The sequence below is a fragment of the Mytilus galloprovincialis genome, chromosome 13 (assembly GCF_965363235.1).
Source record: "Mytilus galloprovincialis chromosome 13, xbMytGall1.hap1.1, whole genome shotgun sequence".
In the NCBI taxonomy this organism is placed as follows: Eukaryota; Metazoa; Mollusca; class Bivalvia; order Mytilida; family Mytilidae; genus Mytilus; species Mytilus galloprovincialis.
In genome coordinates this window covers 57,942,898-57,967,241 of record NC_134850.1, presented here as the reverse complement: position 1 = coordinate 57,967,241, position 24,344 = coordinate 57,942,898, and the positions used below count along the sequence as shown (strand labels likewise).

At 31.4% G+C, this 24,344-nt stretch overlaps 1 protein-coding gene and 1 long non-coding RNA gene across 2 annotated transcripts; both read right to left on the bottom strand.

Annotated features, from left to right (window-relative positions):
- Positions 1–4,188: 4,188 nt before the first annotated feature.
- On the bottom strand, positions 4,189–8,685 carry LOC143056914 (beta-1,3-galactosyltransferase 1-like). The gene is made up of 2 exons (XM_076230105.1): positions 8,545–8,685; positions 4,189–5,371 (listed from the first exon to the last, which is right to left on the bottom strand). Exon 2 carries the CDS (start codon positions 5,337–5,339, stop codon positions 4,197–4,199), a length of 1,143 nt encoding a protein of 380 aa, XP_076086220.1. The 5' UTR covers positions 5,340–5,371; positions 8,545–8,685; the 3' UTR covers positions 4,189–4,196.
- Positions 8,686–10,116: 1,431 nt separating this feature from the next.
- On the bottom strand, positions 10,117–21,958 carry LOC143057312 (uncharacterized). Its single transcript, XR_012972701.1, has 4 exons — positions 21,790–21,958; positions 19,572–19,732; positions 14,188–14,323; positions 10,117–10,236 (listed from the first exon to the last, which is right to left on the bottom strand). It is a non-coding gene; the product is annotated as an uncharacterized LOC143057312 (long non-coding RNA).
- Between the last annotated feature and the right edge of the window lie 2,386 nt (positions 21,959–24,344).

The following is a 24,344-nucleotide window of genomic DNA, read 5'->3' as shown; positions in this document are numbered from 1 at the left end:
ACAGATAACAGTCAGCTGTGTTCTTCCATGAGCCACGCGATGGGTGTCATATATAGAGCAGGGTTTAAAAACCCTTCCCTTTTGTGGGGCTTATTTCGCTAAGTCTGTAGTTTTCTTTGCTGTTTTGTAAATTGTTTGACTTTTTTGACAGTTGCGGTTTATGCAATGACATTGTCACTTTATTTTCGACTTATCAGTTTGAATATTTCTTTAGATTCTTTTGACTTTCTTAAAAATGCTTTTCAAATAATGCCAAAACAAACCAAGTGCCCTTCATAAAGAATTTGCTTACAAAAATAAATATCAAATACCTTTTGGTTAAATTATCAGAGTAGTATTCCTTTCTTTTCATTCAATTTACTCATAACATTCATTTATTTTCATTCATTTTACTCATAACACAGAATGATTATATACACTAATCGTTTCAGGTACCGCGCTTCCACAGGAATGTATAATTTAGCATTTTGTCAGTAGTTTATCCATATCCAATCTTTTAAGGTCCGCATATCTAAACAACACTAAAAGTGATTCTTATCAACTTATGTTTAATTGAAGTTCATTACTATTTTGTAATTTTCGTGTATGCATACACATGTATGAAGTCAAATATATTCAAGGACAAGTATATTTGCCTTTCAATGTTGAGTTCAAACTGTCGTGCAAATTGCCGCTGTATAATCTGCCTTTTAAGTGTATGTAAGAGTTCAGATCACAAATCAGCTTTTTTGTTTATACATTTTATAAGATAAAGTAAAAAGGCAACTATTTGTTTTAAAATTGTGGTTCATTTATTTGTTTCGGAGATGAGTGTGAAATTTATTTTTAATGAACTAAAACACATTTCTTTAGGGGCCAACTAAGGACCGTTTCGGGTGCGAGATTTTCCTACTGTGTTGAAAACCCATTGGTGGCTGTGGGCTGTTTTCTGCCCTTTGGGCGGGTTGTTGTCCTCTTGACACATTCCCAATTTCCATTCTTAATCTTTTTTCGCCTTTTCATTTTTACAGTTTTGTACTTGAATAGTCGTCTGATGTTTAGATTTATAGATTATTACATTTAGAACCTGTGTGAATTAGTATGAGAGATAATGCTGGTGACTCTTGGAATATCTACAAATTAAGTCGGGTTCGTGAAATAACAGCAGTGTTTGTTATTGATTTATATCTTATAAGTGCATGTAGAAATGAATCGTTTTAATACCTTTTATTATAATTAACAACCAAACACACAAATAATGAAAAATATGATAATGGTTTTTGGAAGATAACTTGACTTTATTTACTTGGTTAAAATGAATCGTGTAAAGGTAAAATATGAAGGAAAGGAGAAGAAAATTATGAAACTTTAATGTTAAATAAAAAAAGTTAGGAAGTTATATTTTAGGATTTGACATGGGTGGTAAATTGTTTTATTTACAACCACTTGTTTAATGCTTCTGCTGATTGAGGTTTCCTCCCCCGAGTTTATTACCAATCCCGTAGTCTGCACTTCTGTGTTGACATGCATAATGATTTTTGAATTCATAACTATAGGTTTACATTTTACAAAGAAGGGACGAAAGATACCAGAGGGACAGTCAAACTCATAAATCGAAAATAAACCGACAACGCCATGGCTAAAATGAAAAAGACAAACAGACAAACAATAGTACACATGACACAACATAGAAAGCTAAAGAATAAGCAACACAAAAACCACCAAAAACTATGGGTGATCGCAGGTGCTCCGGAAGTGTAAGCAAATCCCGCTAAACCTAGGATATTTACTCCAACAATATAATACATTAGCTGCGTTTAAAAAAAACTTTTGAAATTGTGAAACTTTAGTTTCTTAATGTTCTTCAAAATTTTAATTTGTTTAACTTATCTCACTCTTTTGATTCGAGTATCACTGGTGAGTCTTTTGTAGACAAAACGCGCGTTTGCCTTTCAAGACCTTAATCCTGTCTATGATGAATCATTTTACCACCATTTGGTCCAATCGACAGCATTTGAAGGTTTTTACTCCAAGGGGATCACCAGCCGAGTAGTCCCAACGTCAGTGTCGACTCGAATTATCATTGATACGGTCATTATTATTAGTTAAGGTGGCTCGGGCCTATTAGAAGTGCCGTATTTTTTGTTATTTTATTCTTTACAGAAAGTGAATCAAATTGGTCGAAAAAAATAGGGGGTCACGGACCATTTAAGTTCAAAATTTTACTTTTAAACAGGTATGTAAAAGGGACCATTTTTCAATGAAATGATAGGGAAAGTAGTTGACATATTTTAATCGGAATATCAAAAAAACGTTCTATGACACTTGGTCCAAAACTGTAATATAAAAAGCTGAACTATAGCTTCAAAGAATGAGCAAATAAAAAACATAGGTCACGGATAAGGAAAAAAAATATTTTGCATTAAAACCCAAATTTTGGCGGGAAAATGGTGAAAATTGGTGAAATGTCATTTTGACCCTTTAACAAATACGGATAATAACGAAAATATTCTATTAGTTACATAACTACAATGATTTAACATTTCTAATCAATCAAAATATTTTAAAAAAATATATCGAATTTACGACAAATACTTTTGTAATTCATTCGTGAAATTATGCGCAGTCGAATAGTCCCGAGCCACCTTAACAATTTTTATCAGGCTTTTTTTTGCGGGAAGCATGATAAACTTGCTATGTTTTATAGTACTGTTACAATAACAACTTGTTGAAGCATCTTCTCTGAAACCATTGGAGATGAAGCTTGCAAAATTGGACATATTAATCTGAAGTTTCGTGTGCTATAAATATACAAATATCTTTTTTTTGCGTTAATTTGGTTTGTTTTTGCTGTCTTTCCTGGATTGCACTGTCATGATTTAATTTATATGATATATGCATTGCATATATCCATATCATATTAAGATATTTAATCAATAATGTCCAACCTTTATGTGAAATCTAATTTAGATGTTGGTAACGTAGATCATTGTATTATATATTGATAAATTTGATGGACAATTAATACTGTATCATATATTACAAATGTCAACAGCAGGTAATTTCTAAATCACACTTTGTCAATAACTACAATCATGTCAATATAAATGATATTTTGAAAGTTACTTTCAATGGCTGTCTAGTACCATTTATAAACAGTTTTAGCATCTGTTCAAATTACGCTGCAACAGATATATTGAAGAATACACATTTTCATATCAAATAACGTTAGGTATTGTGATATTATTGCTAAGTAGTTATTTATTTATATAAGGATGACTGTCGTTAAATGCATTTTTTTTAGAAATGTCCTGCTTTGTAAAATTTTATTCGTCAGTCGAAAAAATCTTTGCATCATCGTCAATTTTTCACATGCACCCTTTTATCCTACTTCAAACTATTTGTTAGGTTCAATATGTCTATAAATATATAATAGTAAAGGACTTCGCTAAAGAATACAGAAACATAATATGTTCATATGTTACGGTACATCCGCATTTAAAAAAAAATCAAAGTCTTTCTCTATATTTTGTGAGCGTAACTTGCTGTCAAAGGTACCAAACTTATACATGTAATTGAATACACAAGAGGCATGCTTCGTCTACATAAGACTAATCAATGACGCTCAGATCAAAATAGTTAAAAAGACAAACAATTACAAAGTTGAAGAGCATTGATGGTTAAGGTTATTTTTTCCTGGGACAAGAAAGTACTTAGTATTTCGAATAATTCACACTTTTGCAAACAGTACATTTATAAAAATGACCATTTACAATGCAATTGATATTCGTGTCCAGACCGAAGTGCTGACTACTGGACTGTTGATACCAAATAAGTTGTTTTAACTACAATTTCATATCTTACCTCAACATGTTTATTACTAATACGATTAACCAATCAAAAGAATAAGGACGTGCATTGTCTAATATTAACTTCATTGGCCCTTTTTGACGGTTTTGCTTAATATATTATTTAATAATGTCAGTATCTAAATTTAAGCGTGACATTGCTCTAGTATTTAACAACTTTCAAATTTATATATCTCAAATACTAAGATTAATTAGTTCATAATACTTGACTTGAGAACATCCTTGCAGTACTTGTGTGATATTTTGTTCATCCACGTATTGTGCGAATAAATTAATTTAAAAAAAAAACGATAACTTTAACCAGTAATTGATGACAAATCAAATCAAGAAAACTAAGGGACATTATGACTAATAGAGTGACAAAGGTTTTATTTTTGGATTCGAAAAACCTGGTAAATTCATGTAATAGTTTCCATAAATACTCTGTTGTCTGTCTTTGACGATTGCTGTCCACAGTTTTTCAAAGCCATTGTTCCCGTGGTATGCCGCATACACAACAGCGTGTGGACACTTCGTCCCATAGTTTGTGTAACATTTTACTGCCTTCATTAAGTTAAAATTCAACCTCGTCCTTAAATCAATATGTACAACACCATCAACTTTCGATGGTAAAATACCGAATAAATAAAAATCGTCAACCCAAACAAATGGTGAACCGATGGCAGCTTGGTATAACATAGGCACTAGGTCTGTAGATATGAACACTACAAGTCCACTACAATATGTGTGAGGATATCGTTTTATACCTTTAAATTCGTCATCTCCTACATACCATTTACTTCTTTTATTCCGTACAATATTCATTCTATGCTTTCCTATCTTGTTGCAAAGAATAAACTTTTTCTTCTTTTTAAGGTCAAACATTTCTTCGAAAACTTTGAAAAAATTGATATAGACATCATCGTCAATTTTGGTAACAAACTCTGCGTTCATACAATGTTCTGATATCCATTTATAACCCATGACGCCTTTGTTTGTTAAATTCCGATAAGTATCTAGAAAATAGCCTTGCACAATATCACCGTACGTTTCACTTTCATCTTCAATTCTTTTTTGTATTATTTCACTTTTTACCAATCCTAAGAGAAATACGACGCGAATACTTTCTGGACTGTAATATGTTGCATTGAGCATTTTGCTCCTTAGAACGATTCTTCTTGTAAAATGTTTAGGTGCTGTATGGACCATGACGATGGTTGACACTTTAGGAACTCCGTGACAAATGTTTTTATTGTTTATTTTGTATGGCATCGATATAACAATAGGATAGTTAGAACCTCTAGATTTGAGTTCTCTTCTCTGTATGGAAGTATTAAGGTTTTGATCTTCATCGCAATTGTAAATGTCTTGGGTTTGAATCTGTTGTATACTGTTGAAAAAAGGAATTTCCAATTTGAATTTGCTAAAATCTTCGACTACACTCAGAATCAATAAGTTCAAAATGACAATAAAGAAAATAAAAGTCAGATATCTTCTGTCATATGCATTCATATCTTGTTTAACAATATTTCTCTTGTTATTATCTGCAAATATATATATCTTATTGTTAAAATGTACAGTCAGACATTCAATAACAAATTATATAGTCTTTCTCATCCCAAAATCGAACAAATATAAATCACTGGATAATTTAGTTAAAAGGTATCAATGTATCTTATAATATAATGTGAAGGAAACAATTGACCACAATCGTTTCTGATATTTGCACTAGTTTTTATGAATGTGATTAAAGTAAAAAGTGAATAACACAAAAAATGTATCAACTAATATTGCTGGACTTTATGAATAATATAACTCAAATGCAAAACAAGATACCGTATAACACTAGTGGTAGATTTTTGTATCTCAAGTAGAATATGCCGTGGTTATGGTTACCAAGATTTACAGATATAAAAAAAAAAACTATTCCCATATTTGATAAATGTTTACCAAATAAAGGTTCGGAAATTTAGTGTGTCACTATCAGTTAAAAATATTTAAATGTGATTTTTCAAATTCGATAGCTCTGAAAATTAATGAAACACATGAAGAAACATGATCTCATGTTCATTCTGATATACTTGGTTAATCAGGGTTTATAATGGAGATCGTCGTTCTTTATCTTGAGAAAGTTGGAAATGTTGTAAGAACTTTTGTGTTTGCATCTTATTTTCTTTCTTTTATTGGCTATTTTGTTGTTTTTCATTTTTTTAAACCTTCTATATAAAATCATTACTGATACCAGGAACAATAATCAATTAAAAGTCAAATGGTCGTAAAACAGGGTTCCTTTTTAACTGTTACAAACCGTTACTTATTATATGTTATAGGCATGACTTTCACAGATATATGCTCTACGTATTCTATGATTCATATCAAAAACTGTGGATTCATAATTTACGATATCTTTTGCGGCACTCAGACATATTCCACATGATTTCTGTACAAATTTATCTACAAATAAAGCAACAGTAGCATACCGCTGTTCAAAATTCATAAATCGATAGAGAAAAAACAAATCCGGATTACAAACTAAAACTGAGGGAAATGTATCAAGAGAACTACGACACCACAGAGACACAACACCGAAATGTAACACACACCGAAACGAACTAAAAACAATGGCCATTTTCCTGACTTGGTACAGGGCATTTTATAGTTAATCTAAAGATTTCTCTTATAACATATAAGCCTACAAATAAGTCCCTTTTCGACTAACTTTACAGAGATTACGTTTGTATTTTAACATAATCAGTAATCAAGTAAACAAGAACCTTGACGACAATCTGTCCACTTGACTGTCCCTCTGGTATCGTTCGCCCCTCTTTTACAGCAAAAAATTGAAAATTTTAAATAAAAGTCAAACTATGTCATAGCTACTGTGAATCTGTAAGCAAAATGTTGGTAACTACTTGTAAAACATGTTTATACATGATATAAAGAATTATCTATCATAGTACAGTTCTAAGCTATAAAAGCTATATTGCAATGCTAGAACAGCTTGGAACCATTAGATTACAAATAATTTTGATATTTCTGAAGTTAGGAAACAAATGATCCCAACCACATTTACATAACAGTCTTTATTTGTACGCTTTTCTTGCAATTGAATACTGACATGATATATTGATATTGAATACTGAGTTTTGATTGATGGTAATAATATACTGTTTCAACATTGATTGTAGTTAAACTGATCTACGCCGTGCAAATGACCGATATCGTTCAATATGAAAACAAAAATGTATATTTAAATCGATTTATGAACCATTTTAAAGTCCTAATGCATTGGGCACAGTGTTCAAGAGCAGACAGTTTACTTGTGTGATGATTTTGTATCTTAGTCTAGATAGTTTACCCTATGCTAGTTGCCATTTGTTAGAAGCCTTATTGTATATATTTGTATAAACTTTAATAAAACAAAGAACAGAACGAGATATTTGGTGGGTAAACCTTGGGTCAGGTCAAATGTAAAGGGGTTTATCCAAAGGGAACTGTTAATAAACCTCCCTTCAAGAATGGTACGCCTGCAATAGGGGTGTATAAGCAGCAGCGACTCCTTGATCTTTGTAATTTGTCTGAAATCTACGAAGATGATGGCCATGATATGTACGTCCGTGATTGTTAGAGAAGGATATTTTATATCGTTGTCTCTTATATAATTCTATTACTAAGTGTAAATAAAGAACAGGTTGGTGCCTGTTAGTATCCTCAGATATTGAATTGCATTCATGATTGTAATGCAACAAAGGGCAAGTATGGTGCCTGTTCTATAAAAGGTCAATTGTTGAACATGGTATAGATATTTAATTAGAGAACGCAAATAGTAGCTGTACATATTTTAGTTCAGTGATGTCACTTTATGAATAAAGTTTACTTGTTTAATATTTTAAAAATAAATCGTTTTGGATCCAGTATCAAACTGGTAACGAACTCATCCTAAAATTGAAATAGACACGCTTACCGGATGTACACGTTACAATTTTATACAAGAAAAAAAATCATACTTTCAAATAGAGGATAAAACATAAAAACTGACAAAAATCTAACGTCAGAAATAAACGGAACGAGTAAAAAGAGACTGTCATGTTTCTGACCTGAAAAAGGATGGGTTATATGTGGTCCATTAGTTAGGTAAGCCTTCCGCTTTTGTGACAGCTTTTAAAATGATTTTACACTGACGAAATTGCATGAACAATAAAAAAAAAAAAACATATGAGGTTAATATGCCATTAATTGGATCGTAGTAATAGATAAATCATTGAGCAAAAACATAAACAAATATGTATTCACTTTACGACTCTGCGCAATTATCGTCCGGCATTAAAAGAAACTCTACGGATTGGTATCTCTTCTGCTGTACGAGATGTATTAATAAATAGGTATCCTAGTGCAAACTGTATAATAACGTGGAAATTTCTTCCGCGTGTATGGAAAGGTCTACTCTATCTGAACGTTACATTTTACAACTACCATTCGAAGGGTCTGTAGCTGGCCTGTTGCTTGGCTTAATTGCTGCTCTATGCCACATTCTGACCTTTTTAAATCCCTCTCATCAAATTATAACTAGTAACTACTAGTTTGTAATCTTACTGAATAAGAATGAAATATATTTTTCTCTCTCTGAAGACAAAATAAAATCAAGCAAGCTGAATTCGTAAATAATTGATGGTTCTTTATGTAAAACGAAAAACCAACAAACGTAATTTGGACCTACCTTTTGATTTCAATATTTTCTCTAGAACTCTCCTTCTTTATCATTGTAATAATTGTTGTTATATCTATGCATCTCTTTTTCTAATATGATATGCAAATGATTTGTTAAGATAACGATCTTTTGTCATATCTCATTTTAATCCATCTATACTGATTTTATTTATTTTCATTTGTTTTGTCAGCATATTGAACAACAGCACATGTTACATGTACATCAACTTGATATGTTAAATCTCTTTCTATTCATTCATTGTTATACAAATAAAGACACAAACAGTGATATGACATTATGTATGTGACAGTAAAAATAGTTGTTAAAGCTATAACATGATGAACTTGCTGTTCATTCATCTCTTGGCTATATTCTAACGAAGTTTACTTATCGCCCTGACGGTAGAGCAAATTGTTACCAGCTTTTTAATTGTTTTGCAAATCCTTTCAAGATAGATGAGTATCTATCTATTTATCTACTTTTTGGAACATTAAAGTAATTGAAAACAAAATTTCTATTAGAATCTCATTAGTGATTTTTCAATGAGCTATACGATGTGTCTATATCTAAACAAACTAATGACTTTTTTACCACGTCTCAAATTGTGTTTTTAAATATATGTCATCTGTCTGCTAATTCCCGAATATGGCTGTTATTATAGCGAGTGTGAATATGCTGTACGGCGTGTCTAGGTATTTTGTACATCCAACATTCATGTATTTATTTTTGAGGTTTATGTTATATTTTCGGATGCATAATGTGTTATGTCTTATCGCTTCATGTCCTAATAATTATAGCATTGCCTTTCAATACCATCATTGTCATATTTCCTGATATAAGTTTAATGCCGAGTGTGAATTTGCATTGCTTTACGACATGTTTTTGATCTTTCTCTTATGGTTTCGGTCGGATAATCTCTTATGTCTTATCGTTTGTAGTCCAAATAATTATAAAACTGCCTTTCAACAATATCATTGTTATGAAAATTGTTTCGACGAGTATTGTGTAAATAATTATATATAGTTCAATATTTCTTGTTAGGTACGCAAACGCGTCACGATTTGTGATATCTTGTGGTGTATGTCGTTAATGGAATATGTTCATTGTTGTTCTGTGGTCGACTATTGTCTTACTTTTGTGTGTGTTTCTCTGTGATGAGTGTTCTTAACTGTGTTTGTGCTGTCACGTAGTGTTGTCTCTTTTAAAACTATATATATATATCTTTATCATTGCTAAAGTATCTCGATATATTGAAACGCACAAAAAAATCCACTTTCCAACAGTTGAGGTATATAATTTACTTTCTATTCAACATGTTAACCAAATCACAGATAATTATAGACAGAATTGGGGTAGATATTACTATTCCTCCTATGATCCCAATAAACATAGAGGATGTACGAGTATCAGTTTGTGAACTTTTAGATCTCTTGTAAGAACTAAGGTTCTTATTATCAATACGCAGTTCCCGTTTGATTTTAGCAACAACCTCGTCTAGTTCAGACACGCCCACACTTCTACCAATAGGCTGACATGGACAGGAACACATTGCTTTGTCTACTGGTTGAGGAGTGCTGTTTTTGCTGTTTTTGATTTGTAAGCGAGAGTACTCGTCTGTTGCAGTTTTACCAATCGCAGAGTTCGTTGTGTTGTCTATATCAGTCGATGTTATGGTTCCATTAGTATATACAGTACAATTATCTACAAACAAATATGTTAATAAAAATGTAGATTTAAACAGAACAAACAGCCACTGGATATTAATGCTGTGCAAAGAGACTGTATCTGTATAATGATAACAGATATTATATTAAAACAAAAGATGTGGTATGATTGCCAATGATACAACTCTCGCCTAAAGACCAAATGACAAAGAAACTAACAAATATAGGTCACCGTATGGCCCCAACAATGAAGAAAAGCTTTAACGCATAGTCACCTATAAAAGGCCCAAAAATGACAAATGCAAAACAATTCAAACAAGAAAACTAACGGCCTAATGTATGTACAAAACATGAACTAAAAACAAATATATAACACACCAGCAAACGACAACACCTGAATTTCAGGCTCCTGATTTCGGACAATCACATACAAACAAAATGTGGGAATATCTCAATCGCATTCAATAAACCATAAATGTCCTAAATATGCATTCAAAAATTGTGCATTTAAATAAAAAAAAATAAAACAAACAATCTGGTATAACCTGGCGTATTCGGTATACATGGTGGTCTAGTATGTTTGAGAAATACAATTAAGAATGGAAATGGGGAATGTGGCAAAGAGGCAACAACCCAAATAACTTCAACGTATGGGTTTTGTTGCCAAAAAGTTGCCAAAAAAATACTTCAATTTTATACAATCCTTTCCGCAAACTGACTATATATTTGAAAGTTTGTGACTGTCGGAATATTTGTCCATGCGTAACAACTCTTTTCAAAACTAAAATTCTAAACAAGTTAAATTCAATCAAAGTGTCATCTAAAACAAAACTCGAAATGTTACATTTTTGATCGACATATTATTTGGTACGATTTAGGGACGTGTGTTTCAAAGACAATTTGGCATCCCTCTTTTATTTCATTTGTTCCATTATTTTGTTAGAAAGCAGATCTTTGAAAAAGGTAACGAAGAAGATTGATAACAAGATTGCTTCAAAGAATATCCTTTATGTTGCTTAGATAGATTGTATCCTTTAAATGAATGAATTTGCATGATGTGTGGCAATGTTGATCGCATCTATACGATCGCACCTAAAACAAAAGACATTTAACATCAACACGAAGATATAATATAATATGAATGCCAACGAGACCAGCTTCTACCACAAACAAACGGACGTATGTCACTACATGGCATCAAACAATGAGCCAAAACACCCATTCGATATAGTAAGCAACAATGAAATCCCTAGAGATGAAACAATGTAAATCATTAAAACACGAAACTAACGATTTGTAAAATCTATAACTGTTCCAAAAAATAAAGTGTGTCTATACCCAGGCATACATATCCTCGTTGTAGTTTTAGTTTTCATTGCTCGTCAATTTAGTAGACTGTTGACCTTCTAAAATTTAGAATCAAGCGTCACTGATGTGTCGTACAGATGCCATCACAGTTTGGTTAACGTTGACCTTTATAGAATACCCGTTTTACAGATGATATCGGATAAGTTCCTTATATCGTAACTACAATGCCGCTCCATTTTCACGAATGTGTCCTATCGAATTATTTTTTTTACCTTCTTTGAAATAACATGAGCAATACAACGGGTGCAACATGTTGAACAGGATCTGCGTACCCGTCCGGAGCACCTGATAATTCTGCTTTGAATATTACTCTGAGTTTTTTTTTGTGATTTTAATTTTTACGTAGATGACTCCCGAGACCCAAATTATAAGCCTGGTATCGTTGACAAGTTTTTTGTATGCACAAAACAATAATTGAATCAAATGTTTATAGAGGCACTAGTTACGATATATATTAAAAATCTAATATATTACTTTTTTGCTCAATCATTAATGAAATGCAAAAAGCCAAATAAAAATTAGATTTTTATAGTAGCCAGTATAGTTCAATTTGGTAAAAATAAGCCAAAAACGTTGATTATGAATCATTGACTTGCAAGTGAATAATTCAACCTCGTTGAATCCGTAGTCATGTGAACTTTAATTTAGCCTCTCACCTAGAGATGGATAACACGTGAATTGTATGTGTAAAGTTATTTAAAGGAAAAAAATGTCAACATTGAAAGTGAAACAAAGGTAAATCATTTGATTGACTGATTCGATTCACAAACAATCAATCTTATACAGGTAAAAACGATGCTAAACATTTATTTTTCATCCATGTTATATGAAATTAAAAAGACATAGAAGAATCTAACAGCACGAGTTTTGCATAATCTATTTATATCTATATTTATGTTTACATCGCTTATATGGTCATTGAATGACTTAAGAGGTGAACACGATAATTAGATGGCGTATTGACTAAAATACACAAGAAACGAATCTATATATTTTCAAGGCCTGTGCCGTATTAATTGTTTATTTTAGACTTTTAACCGTTAGAATAAATGTTTTGCATTATTATAAATTAAATATTCGAATTTCATTAAAATCGATAAACATGAATTTGACAGCTAGTGCCCCTTTAATCAGCGGTCAAAAGTTAAGCCATTTTCGTACTAAAGAGTAAGTCTGATATCTTTGGTGAGTAATTAGTACCGATTTTTACAGTATTGAAAGATCTGATAACAGTTTAAAAGTCATTTGCTACTTATAATTAAAACGTGAACATGTTTTACATAATTGAATGACTTAGTTTAACTAGTATGACGAGTATACGTGGGATGTAATGTAAAAGAACATAAAACGATTTCTATTTGAAAAAGAGAAAATCTATTTTATTCTCTTTTTTCCACTTTACTTGAATGAAATGTGAATAGATTTGGTATTGACAGGCTTGTATAATTTGGGGTACAAGCCCCAAAATGATAAAATAACATATTTTTGAAAAACAGCATTCAATGAGGAAGCAAGCTATCTACATTATTTTCAGTTTGGGGCACAGTCCCCAAAATGAAATTACAACATATAATTTTGTCTGTATTATATGATTATGTTGCTGATTCAAACGAGATATAGATTTGATATTGACAATCTTGTATATTTTGGGGCACAAGCCCCAAAATGATAAAAAAAACATATTTTTGAAAAACAGCATTTAATGAGGAAGCAAGCTATCTCCATCATTTTCAGTTTGGGGCACAGTCCCCAAAATGAAATTACAACATATAATCTTGTCTGTATTACATGATCATATTGCTGCTTCAAACGATATATAGACTTGTAAGCGTATAATGAAGACCTTTTAAAAATATTCTTTTGAAGAAAAGATCAAAGCTGATCATACTTTCCGATAAGAGCAAGAACAAAGAAATTATCAGTTTGCTTGAATAACAAGTCAAAACGGCAAATATCGTATTACTAAATTATATGTTTTCTATTATCTTTAATTAGTAACAACATTCTCCCTTCAGTCACAATGCCGTTTTGTCATAAATCAAACAGTTGGTGGGTTTTTTTTTTCGTTTGTATTGATTATTATGGGCATTGTTCATCGATGAGGGCCGTACATTGATGTATACTGTTTATTTCTGTGTCATTTTGTCTCCTGAAGAGAGTTGTCTCATCGGCAATCATATCACGTCTTCTATTTTATATGTCAGACTATATCTGTACCCGGACATGTCCTCTGTCAATATAATCTGAACAGGTCCATATATAACGTATTGATAAATAAACTTTAGATGGAGCTGATATCTAGAACATTGACGCCCAACAAAAGAAAAATCAATACTAGCTAATTTTATTCGCTCGATGTCTGCATGTTTCGATATGATTTTTAAACTAAACAATAACAAAAACGACAAACTGCAACAAAAACATAATTTTGATCAAAAACAATTTTAAAAGAAAATCATAAAGACGAAACTATTTCCAATTTAAACAGGACATTTGAGCAGATCACAGATGAACATTTATCTTTCCATCATATGGTTTTAAATTTATGTTCATTCAAATCTAAATAGCGAATCATTCTTGCAATACTTTTCTTTTGTGTCATAAAATTCTAAACAATTACCTATTTTATAAATACTTAGCCGAAAGTGGCCGCCGCACATTTCTGTATTATTTCCAGAGCAAGGAATACTGCATTCTGGTTCTGGTCTCTTGTTAAATCGGTCATTATCATTGCCGCAGTGACATTCTTTACCATACTACATTTCGATAAATGAAAAGAGATGCATTATACGAGGGTATCACCATCCTAGTAGTCAGTACTTTGGTGTTGACATGAATATCAATTGTATGGTCATTTTTATAAATTTCCTGTTGACAACGCTTTGAATTTTTCGAAAAACTAAGGATTTTCTTACCCCTGAAATAGATTACCTTAGCCGTATTTGGCACAACTTTTTTGGGATTTTGGGTCCTCAATGCTCTTCAACTTTGTATTTGCTTGGCTTCATAACTACTAGTATTTTGATCTGAGCGTCACTGATGAGTCTAATGTAGACGAAACGCGCGTCTGGCGTAATAAATTAAAATCCTGGTACCTTTGACCTATAGATGTACAAAATATGCTGAGAAATATTGGTAATGAATCATTCACTTGCAAAGAATAATTTAACCTCATTAAATCCGCCTCATTAAATCCGAACAATGTATTCATGTGACCTTCAATTCATCCCTTAGTAAGAGGTGAGTTAAGCATGTTCTAGGTGTGCTCAACTATTAAACGGACAAAATCTATGAAAAGGTAGCATTGCTAATTCATATCGTTATCAGGTTTGATCAACAAAAACTCATTCTTATACAGGTTAAAAAACATTGATTAGCAGATTTGTTTAAAACATATAATATGAAATCAAACTGACCTAAAAAAAATGCAATTTCGCGAGCTCGCTTTCTATTCTAAGAAGCATTTTATTTTTTAAATATTTTATAAATATCAGCTGTGTTTCATGTAAGCCTGTTGAGCAGTCAAATACAAACTAAAACCTTCACGTTTAAACTTGTTATAAATCAAATTAGAGAATTTGTCCGTTGAGTCGAATCATTGAACATGAATTTGACAGTAAATGGAAATTGGGTTTATATCAAGGAGACAGCAACACGACACAAGAACAGCCGAACGCCACCAATTGGTCTTCAATGTAGAGAGAAAATCCCGCACCCGGAGGTGGGCCTCAGCTTGCCCCTAAATGTTCAGTGAAAATAGACGTCATACTAAACTCTAAAACATTAATGAACTAAAATTAAAAAACTTACAAGACTAACAAAGGCCAGAGTCTCATTACCTGGATAGGCGCGAATATGCGGCGGAGTTTAACATGTTTTTTTTAGATCTCAACCCTCCCCTTATACCTTTTGTCAACGTAGAATAAACAAACACACAGTATACACACAGTTAGACCAAATTAGAAAGACGTCCGAGTCCGATGTCATGGCTGTATAGCCAGTCAAGGTCGTTAAATACTTCCATGGTCGTCGTCAAAATAAGTAACAAAAGACACTTAGTCTAAGCAAAATGACAATGATACATAAATTAACAAAGGACTCCTAGCAATTACCGACATGCCATCTCCAGACCTTATTTAAACTGATCGGAAACAATTTCTTCATTATATGAAAATCAAGCACAATCCCTCCCGTTAGGGGTTTAGACTCATACCATCATAAAATATATGAGAAGAACATAATCCGTATCATTCCAACAAATGTGTTCATTGTTAGTATTAGTCTTATTTAAAGTAATTTCGGAAGGATAAATATCTTTAGAATACACACTGAAGTCGTCATTATTGAAAGCTTATATATCATCTCCAAATATCTAAAAGTATTATTGTTTTGAATCAGACGTTGTTTCGATTGGCCTTTACTGATTTCAGTAATAAATTGTAGCTAATAACAATATAGAAACATGTCCGCAATAAGGGGTGCACAGTTATTCTCCATTGGAATTCAATAACTTGACGATATACGGAATCGCCATAGCGAACAAAAATGTTATCTAATAAAAATTCAAGGGCACTTATGGTATCTAAACAGGTCCAATTGACATACTTATTATGTTTGTTGTTACTAAAACATGACCTTAAAGAGTAAGAACATATATATTCGAATTCTGACTTTTTAATGCCCATTTAATTAGGTGTTTGAATGTTTTCTAAAAAATAAGATTATGAGGCAAGGTGGTACATTTAAACGAGAAGATCTCATTTTGTGTTTCTTTTCCTTATACAATAAACTTATCCTCATGCCTCTGTGTCTTATACGTACAATACATAGCCACATTTGTCATCCATTCTTATGATTAATCAGTTTGAGTTATTTTGGGAGAAAAACGAAAATATAGGTGTCACAACACCAATTAAAAGTCCCTATCTGTTCAACAAAATTTTGCAATTTTCACAGCTTTCTAAATATTTTACCTTAAGTTTAACTTCATAGAAACTAGGTATATCCTGAATTGTACAGGTGTAACCTTTCTGCATGCCAATTTTCAACATACATTCAAAATCATATAAGAAAGAAGAGAGCCCCCGAAAGGAGGTACCACTAAAAATAACCCCTGGTTTTCTGGAAATCTTAAATTAGTTTACCATGGAGCCCATTTATCCTCAATTTTAAATGCAAACTCCTAGACAGGTACAATTTTGTTCAAAATGGTCTTAATATATTTCTCTTTCAACAAAAGTTTCATTTCTGCAAATTTGTTGGTTAGTTTAGGTGAACAATGACATCAAACGCACTATTTTTTGTCTGAGTAGGCCTACTTAATTTGAGGGAGTAATTGGTGGTATGACACCTAAAGAGACAAAAAAGTTGATTAGAAATCTTTTGTTTTGCTTTATTTTTAATCCTTAGTCAATTTGTAGTTAAAAACAGCCTTTCTGAGCATAATGCGACTTATATTAAAAATTTCACAGCTCTGAGTCAATTTAAACTGACTGTAATGTATGACTTTGATAGAAAATACTTGAAAATTTCCTGGAACATAAACTTTCAATATCAAGATCAGATTTTGCTGATTTTTCCTTGTTTGTTCTACTACTTTAAAGACTTTCAACAATTTTTGCAATGAATTAGTAAAAAATCCAAGGTATTGAAGTGTCAAGGAATATTGACCCCCCTTTTTTTCATCTGGTGCCAGTAAAGTACTACAAATTGATCAAAAGTGCAGTCATGGTCATTTAACTGCTTTTATTTACATCAGTTAATAAAATTTAAGATATAAAAATTTCATTTGGAATAATAAATGGTACTTTTGTGAGTTTCTGCAGTGTTTACATTAGGCTATGCTATCTGCCAAGTACATAGTATGACGCAATGATATAAGGGGTAAAAATCAAACAATTTCATTAAATCTGCATGACAAAATTTGTTTGGGGGTAGTAAATAACCTATGTTTTAATGTTTAACACCACAGAAACAGCTTTCTGTGCATTTATAACAATTTAGGACATTTTTTTTTTTATATTAAAGCATATTGCCATGCAGGGTGAGAAAAGCTAAAAATAGCACAAACTCAAGTTTTAGGCTCTAAATTTGCAATATGTGACATTTTGCCCCCAAAAAGATTGAAATGTGGCTTCTATTATTTCAAATGATCAGTTAAGACAAAAAAGATCAATTTTTTTCTGTATACACGTCCGGATATGTTTCCGTCATCAGACCGACTTTTAAGTCAGTCAAGACTACCGGTTAACATTGAGAACTAATCGTTTGATAGATAACACCAATGAAAAAATAAATAAGCCAATCAGAGAGTGGTCCATATCGTGGTTTCTAGATCGTAATAACCACTACCTTTTAACTTGCACATTATCTTCAGAAGTTCTCGTTCGGGGACAGAACAATCAATTTCGCGTTTATCTACATGTACACTATGAATAATATACTACTATAATATATAGAGATAGAGACTCTATAGCAGTGCATGCATAACTATAACCACGGATAAGAAAAGGTAGAATTAATAGCAAAGACACTTTATTTATAATATAGAAATGTATGTTCATAGTATACATAAAATAATGGAATATAACAGAAAACAAAACAATAACGAGCTTTTAAAAAATGAGATAGGGCTTTAAAATACTGTCCTGTTTCCATGTACTTATATGACTTTTGATATCATTTCTGAAATTCTCCAGACATAAAATCTTTTACAAAAATTCATCATAAAAAAGTTTACAAACTTTCAACCAAGCATTTAAGCCTGCGATTTCGCGGGTATGTTCTAGTACAGGGTTAAATTCATAATTTGAATAGATTCGAAATCACCAATATATTAAGCATGTAATTTTTCAAGTACTTTCAACGAGTATTAAACATTTTGACACTCTAAAATTAATTAATTCCACTATTTTCAAAGGCCTAATTACAACCATTTATAATCAGATTTCGATTGTACGGTACCAAGTGTACTAGTAAGTAGATTGTAGATCGTTTAGTAGTGGAACAATGGCTTGAAGACAATACAAATATATATCTGTTAGGGGTTTTTGAGTAGTCGCAATATAATATTTCAATACAGTTTATTCGATACCAGAGATAAAATCCTTGTTTGCATTCTACTAAATTATTAAATAATAAATTCATAGCCGCAGAAGGAAGTGTACCCGACCTGATGGATACATTACTGAATTTAATAAGATTTTTTTTTTTTAATTTAATTTGCATTAATTTTCTTATTTCTTTTGCAATTTTCATTTAAAAAAAGTTTTAAAGGGGCACTAGCTACGAGATATAAAAAAAAATCTAAAATATTATTTGTTTTGCTCAATCATTAATGAAATGCAAATAGTGAAATAATAATTCGTTTTTAGGTGTAATACCACCAAATCATGGTACGTCACATCCGGTTGTAAACGAAACTAGGTCGAAAAAAATATTCCCTTGAATTTGACAGTTGTAGGTAATTAATCCTCATTTTGATGCAGTGAAACATTTCTGTGTCATAAACATATGTCTTGTGTATTTCAAAGCACAATTATTTTTTTATTTGGGGTTTCTATAGAATATTTTGTAAACTTCAGTTTACATGGTTACTAAATCGTGTACACATGTTTAGTAAGGGGAGAATTTGATTAGTTAGCTCCAATAATGGTTCTTTTCTTATATGCAATGAAATGTTATGTGAATTGTTTTCTATAGTACTGGACAGGATAAATCTTGACTCATGTCAAGTATTTCTTTATTTGAAACAAAGATAAATTCTGCACATTTGTTTTGGAAAAGTGCAAATTTAACAAAGACTAATAAGGGAAAATCAGTGGTGGTATTACACCTTTAGCAGCCAGTATGGTTCAATTTTGTGAAAAACATGAATTTGACAGCTAGTGTCCATTTAGGACATATGATTGTCACTATACGATATTTCAAAAATCAGAAATCATTTTCTTTTTTTAAACGTATATTTACACAATTGTGAATAAAAATATATATTCATATACATACCTCAGTTCCAGCATATAAATAGGCTTTTGAATGGCAAGTATATATACACCAATTATTGGTCAGACTGTCTTGCCATATAGCAGAAGTGTGTTGGAGAGTTCTGTCATAACCATCTTTGTAACATCCAATGTACGTGTATATACATGATGGAATTTTAGAATCTAATGAGAAAAAAATAACGGTCATAACAAGCTTTTAAAGGACACTAGCTGCCAAATTCATGTTCACCGATTTGACTCAAATTCTCATATTTATTTATAAGAATGTAAATAATTTTTTTAAACTATCAAAAGTATAAAATAAACAATTTGCGGGACATGCATTGGTCTCAATAAGATGTGTAAATTTTAGCCAAGACGCAATCTAATTAACTATCGAGTTGACCTTCTATAACCATTTAAGCGATGTTAATAGATTAAGCAACTCGTGCAATTGTTAAATTTTGTACTTTAGATTAAAAACTAATTTTTATCGTCGTTTTTACCTTTATAAGAATGATTTTTTGTGGATCGAATCAGTTAATCAAATTATTCACCTTTGTTTCACTTTCAATGTTGACATTCTTTTCCTTTAAATAACCGTACACGGACAATGCATGCGTTATTCTATCTCTTTTTACGGGGTTAAATTGGAGGTCACATGAATACGGATTTATTGATGTCGAATTATTCACTCGCAAGTGAATAATTCATTACCAACGTTTATTAGCTTAATTTGACAAAATTGAACCATTTTAGCTGATAAAAGCAAATTATTATTTCACTATTTATCTTTTATTAATGATTGAACAAAAAAAATCATACTTTAGATTTTTTATATATCGTAACTTTTGCCCCTTTAATAAGTGTGATACAATTCAAAGAATAAGATGCGAGGTAAATGTTGCTGCAACCATAACCGGTAAGTCTGGATTTAGTTTAAGGATGTTCGCTCTTCTCGTTTTTGAGTTTTTGCTAGACATTCGGAATTCTCTGGTTTTATCAATGAAGTGATTTTACAAATTTTGCCGCTAACCCCTGCTTTTCTTTTCATGATTTTATTTCATTTCATATAGTTTAAATAGCCATTATTAAAATTTTATAATATCCTTGTTATTTTTTCATACTTTTTGAAAGAAAAAAAGTGTAAATATTAAAAGTATGGACAATTTAGAGAGAATCATAACCTGCCGAATTTAAATGGTTTATATTTCGAAAACAAGCACACGTACCCTTCGTTTTCTTCTGGTTTGTTAGTTTCTTTATTTACAAATTACAGTCTTTGAAAAAAGGTTGTAATTTTGAAACATCTTTATAGACGTCATCGCGTATGTTATGTTTAGCCGTATACAATTTACGGAAATATTGCTCATTCGTTCTGTTTTGTAATTCAACAAAATCCATCTGTACGAAAATAACATGTAAAAAGTTAGAAGGGGCTGTTTACGTGTAATTTAACAAGATATTTGTTCATGGGTTAAGATAAAGGTGGAGGATTTTTGAGAAAGAAAAAATAATTATTTGTTATGTTGTAACACCGCTGTCGCAGGTTAGGAGTTTTAGAGCTTTCAAACAAATTTAAACGAACACATTTGAATTTATGTCATTCTTGACAGACGACAATTGTTACACCTTCCAACAGTCGTGTGCCTAATACATAAAGACAGAGGCTATAAAATACAGCATGGCAAAGGAGGAAGTTTTACCAAGAAAAAATATGCTTTTGGTGTAAACATCGTATTTAAATTTGAGATTTGGTCGGTCGAGGTCCTAATGGCGATTTATCTCTACCATGTTGCGTTTACTTGAACGTTCTGCTCAGGCAAGGGTTGGCCAAGGTTTTTCTTTATTTACTATAGCTATGGTTCGATACATCTACTGATGGTCTTCTTGTTTCCCCGTTGAAATTATATAAAAAGTGTGAAACTGTTCAGAAACATTAACAAATTGGACTATTCTTTTCAGGTCCCTTTAGTCCCTGTCTTTTAAGTGTAAAGCGTTTCAGATAAAAGTGTTGAGAAGCGATTCGGACGCACATAATATATCAAGTGTTATTTTCGTTTTGGTTGAATTAAAAAAAATCAATAAAATTGCAAAAAGTCGAAACAGAATGGCCAAATCCGCCAAACTTGTTTGGAGAAGTAGGAACATTACTCAAATAGTATTGATACAATTTTGCAATTAAGAAAAACTAAGAGATAATTTCATTGAAAAGTCAAAATAAAAAGAAATTTACTTACTTTCTATAAAACTTGAATACAACAAAACAATAGCTAATAAAACTTTTAGCATATACATCAACATAGTGGCGTAGAATATATCCGCATACAATACACTTTAATCACAATAAACGTTATGCTTCGTAGCACATAACCATTTTAGAGGAAAAACCGTTTTCTAAATGGGACCATTAATATAACAGATTTGAAAACGTTGCCTTGATCATTAGATTATAATAGATATACAAATGTACAAATGTATATCGTACAGTTATATATACGAATTCAACAGATTATCGTAAGATATGATATTTGATTTTTTATAATCAATGATGATACATATGGAATTACAGGTGGTTTTTACTCGTGCAGTCTTTTGAAAATTGAGTGACATTAAACATAAATAAAATTAAGGTTATAGTATGTATCATTCGAAAGGTTATTATATGTACTTCCTTTTTGATCGGTTGTATAATAAGCTAAAATATCTTTTTATGCCCTCACCTAGGGACAATATGTTTTTCGGTCTGTGTGTCCGTTCGTTCGTTCTTCTGACCCGTTTCAGGTTAAAGTTTTTGGTCAAGTTAGTTTGTGATTAAGTTGAAGTCCAATCAACTTGAAACTTAGTTCACAAGTTCCTTATGATGTGAACTTTTTAATTTTAATGCCAAATTTGAGTTTAAACCCCAATTTCAGGGTTCACTGAACATAGTAAATGCTCATGTGAGTTCAACATCCATATACTATGGACACATTCTTGTTTTTAAAAAAAATCAAAACTATTTCTTATTCTGTCATCTGAATGTTAAGATAAACAAATAAATGAAATCTTTGTTTTGCCGTTACACTACAGTAACTGTTCTACATTGTCAGTTCTTAGAAAAGTAATGGTATGGTTGCAAGCATGTTAAGCTTTTTTTCTACCTTTTTTATGTTTAAAGTAAGAAACCTATCATGATTGCCAATGATACAACTATCCAGCATTGCCCAAAGTGAAGCGAGTTAACGATATTGAAGGTCACTGACTGGCCTTCAACAATTACCAAAATCCGTACCGCAGTATGCATAGGCATCTATATAAGTCTCCGACAAGATAAAATGAGACGGAAGATAACACGCCATATCAAAAAACAAAAAAGCAACAACCGGGATGATAAACTGTTTAACAATTGGACAGAAAATCAACGACCTGACTAATAAACAAACAAAACAGGAAATCTTTAGCTAGGAGCCAGTTGTTTAGTGTTTGCGGTTCAACATGTTCACTGTCTGTTGTATTTGTTTTTCACTAATTGTCAATTATTGTCACTAATTGTCATATAAATCATATGTTTTGATTTCTTCTTGAAATGGATTTTGTCAAATCTCCGGTTCCTTTAAGTAGCTTTATATACGGTATGAGTGTTGCTCTTTGTTAAAGGTCGTACGGTAATTCATGATAATTGTTCCAGGTCATTCATAAATGGTAGGTACTCGTCTCATCTGCCACCACACCAGATTTCTATATCTTCGATGAAATTGTAGAAAATTAACAGTTAAAAGCACAACTGTTGAATAGAAGAAACGATTTATTAAATATTTAAAATGTATTTTTTTGTGTCATGATTTATAATGTGATACACAGAGACCAACTAATCAGTCTTTTTTTGTGCTTTAATAAGCCATATTTATTTGTTTAGAAACTTACTAATAAGCCACTACTATAGTTTATGTTTAGAGACCGATGAATAAGTCACTAACTGTTAATATTTAGGAGGCTGACGAATAAGCCACTAGCTTTTCATGTTGAGAGACAGACGAATAAGTCACTTACTTTGTTTTAGAGCCACTAACTTTATACTTACAGTACGACAAATAAACTACTAATTTTATGACAGAAGAATTAGCCACGTTTTTTTTTTCATTTTATTTTGTGTTTAAGAGATCATATAAACAGTCACTGCCTTATTTATATTTAGGAAAAAAAAGCATAATGACTAAGTATACAAACGAAATCAATCAAATAGAACAAAAACTTGTTTTTTATAAAATAATTGACTAAATGTCAAATGAATAAGTTATGTTGCTTTCTTGAAAACACGATACAATTTTTTGATCAATGTTATTTGAAACTTTTTGCAGTCAATAAAATCTATATAAATAATAGATTTTGTAGTATGTATTTCTTTTTTTTTGTCTTTTCATGCTCTTCAATTACGTACTTTATTTGGCATCTTTAACTTTTTTGATTCGAGCGCCACTGATGAGTCTTTCGAAGACGAAACGCGCGTCTGGCGTTAAAACAAAATTTAATCCTGGTATCTATGATGAGTAAATTAATGAAATAATTTGCTTAAAAAGTGCCTATTATTTTTATTGTACAATACTTTGATAACTTAATTCCAACCCATCTAGAATCTAAAAAGACGTAGTTTAGGTATCTGCATGGTTCAATATTAATTTATATGTTATTTCATGACTGATATTTCATCCCATTTTGTAAAGTATATCCGCTGCCCATAGGAAACTTGCTCAGAGGAATCAAATTAAAATAATATAAGTATTGTCTTGAATAGATTTGATATATTTTAAATGAG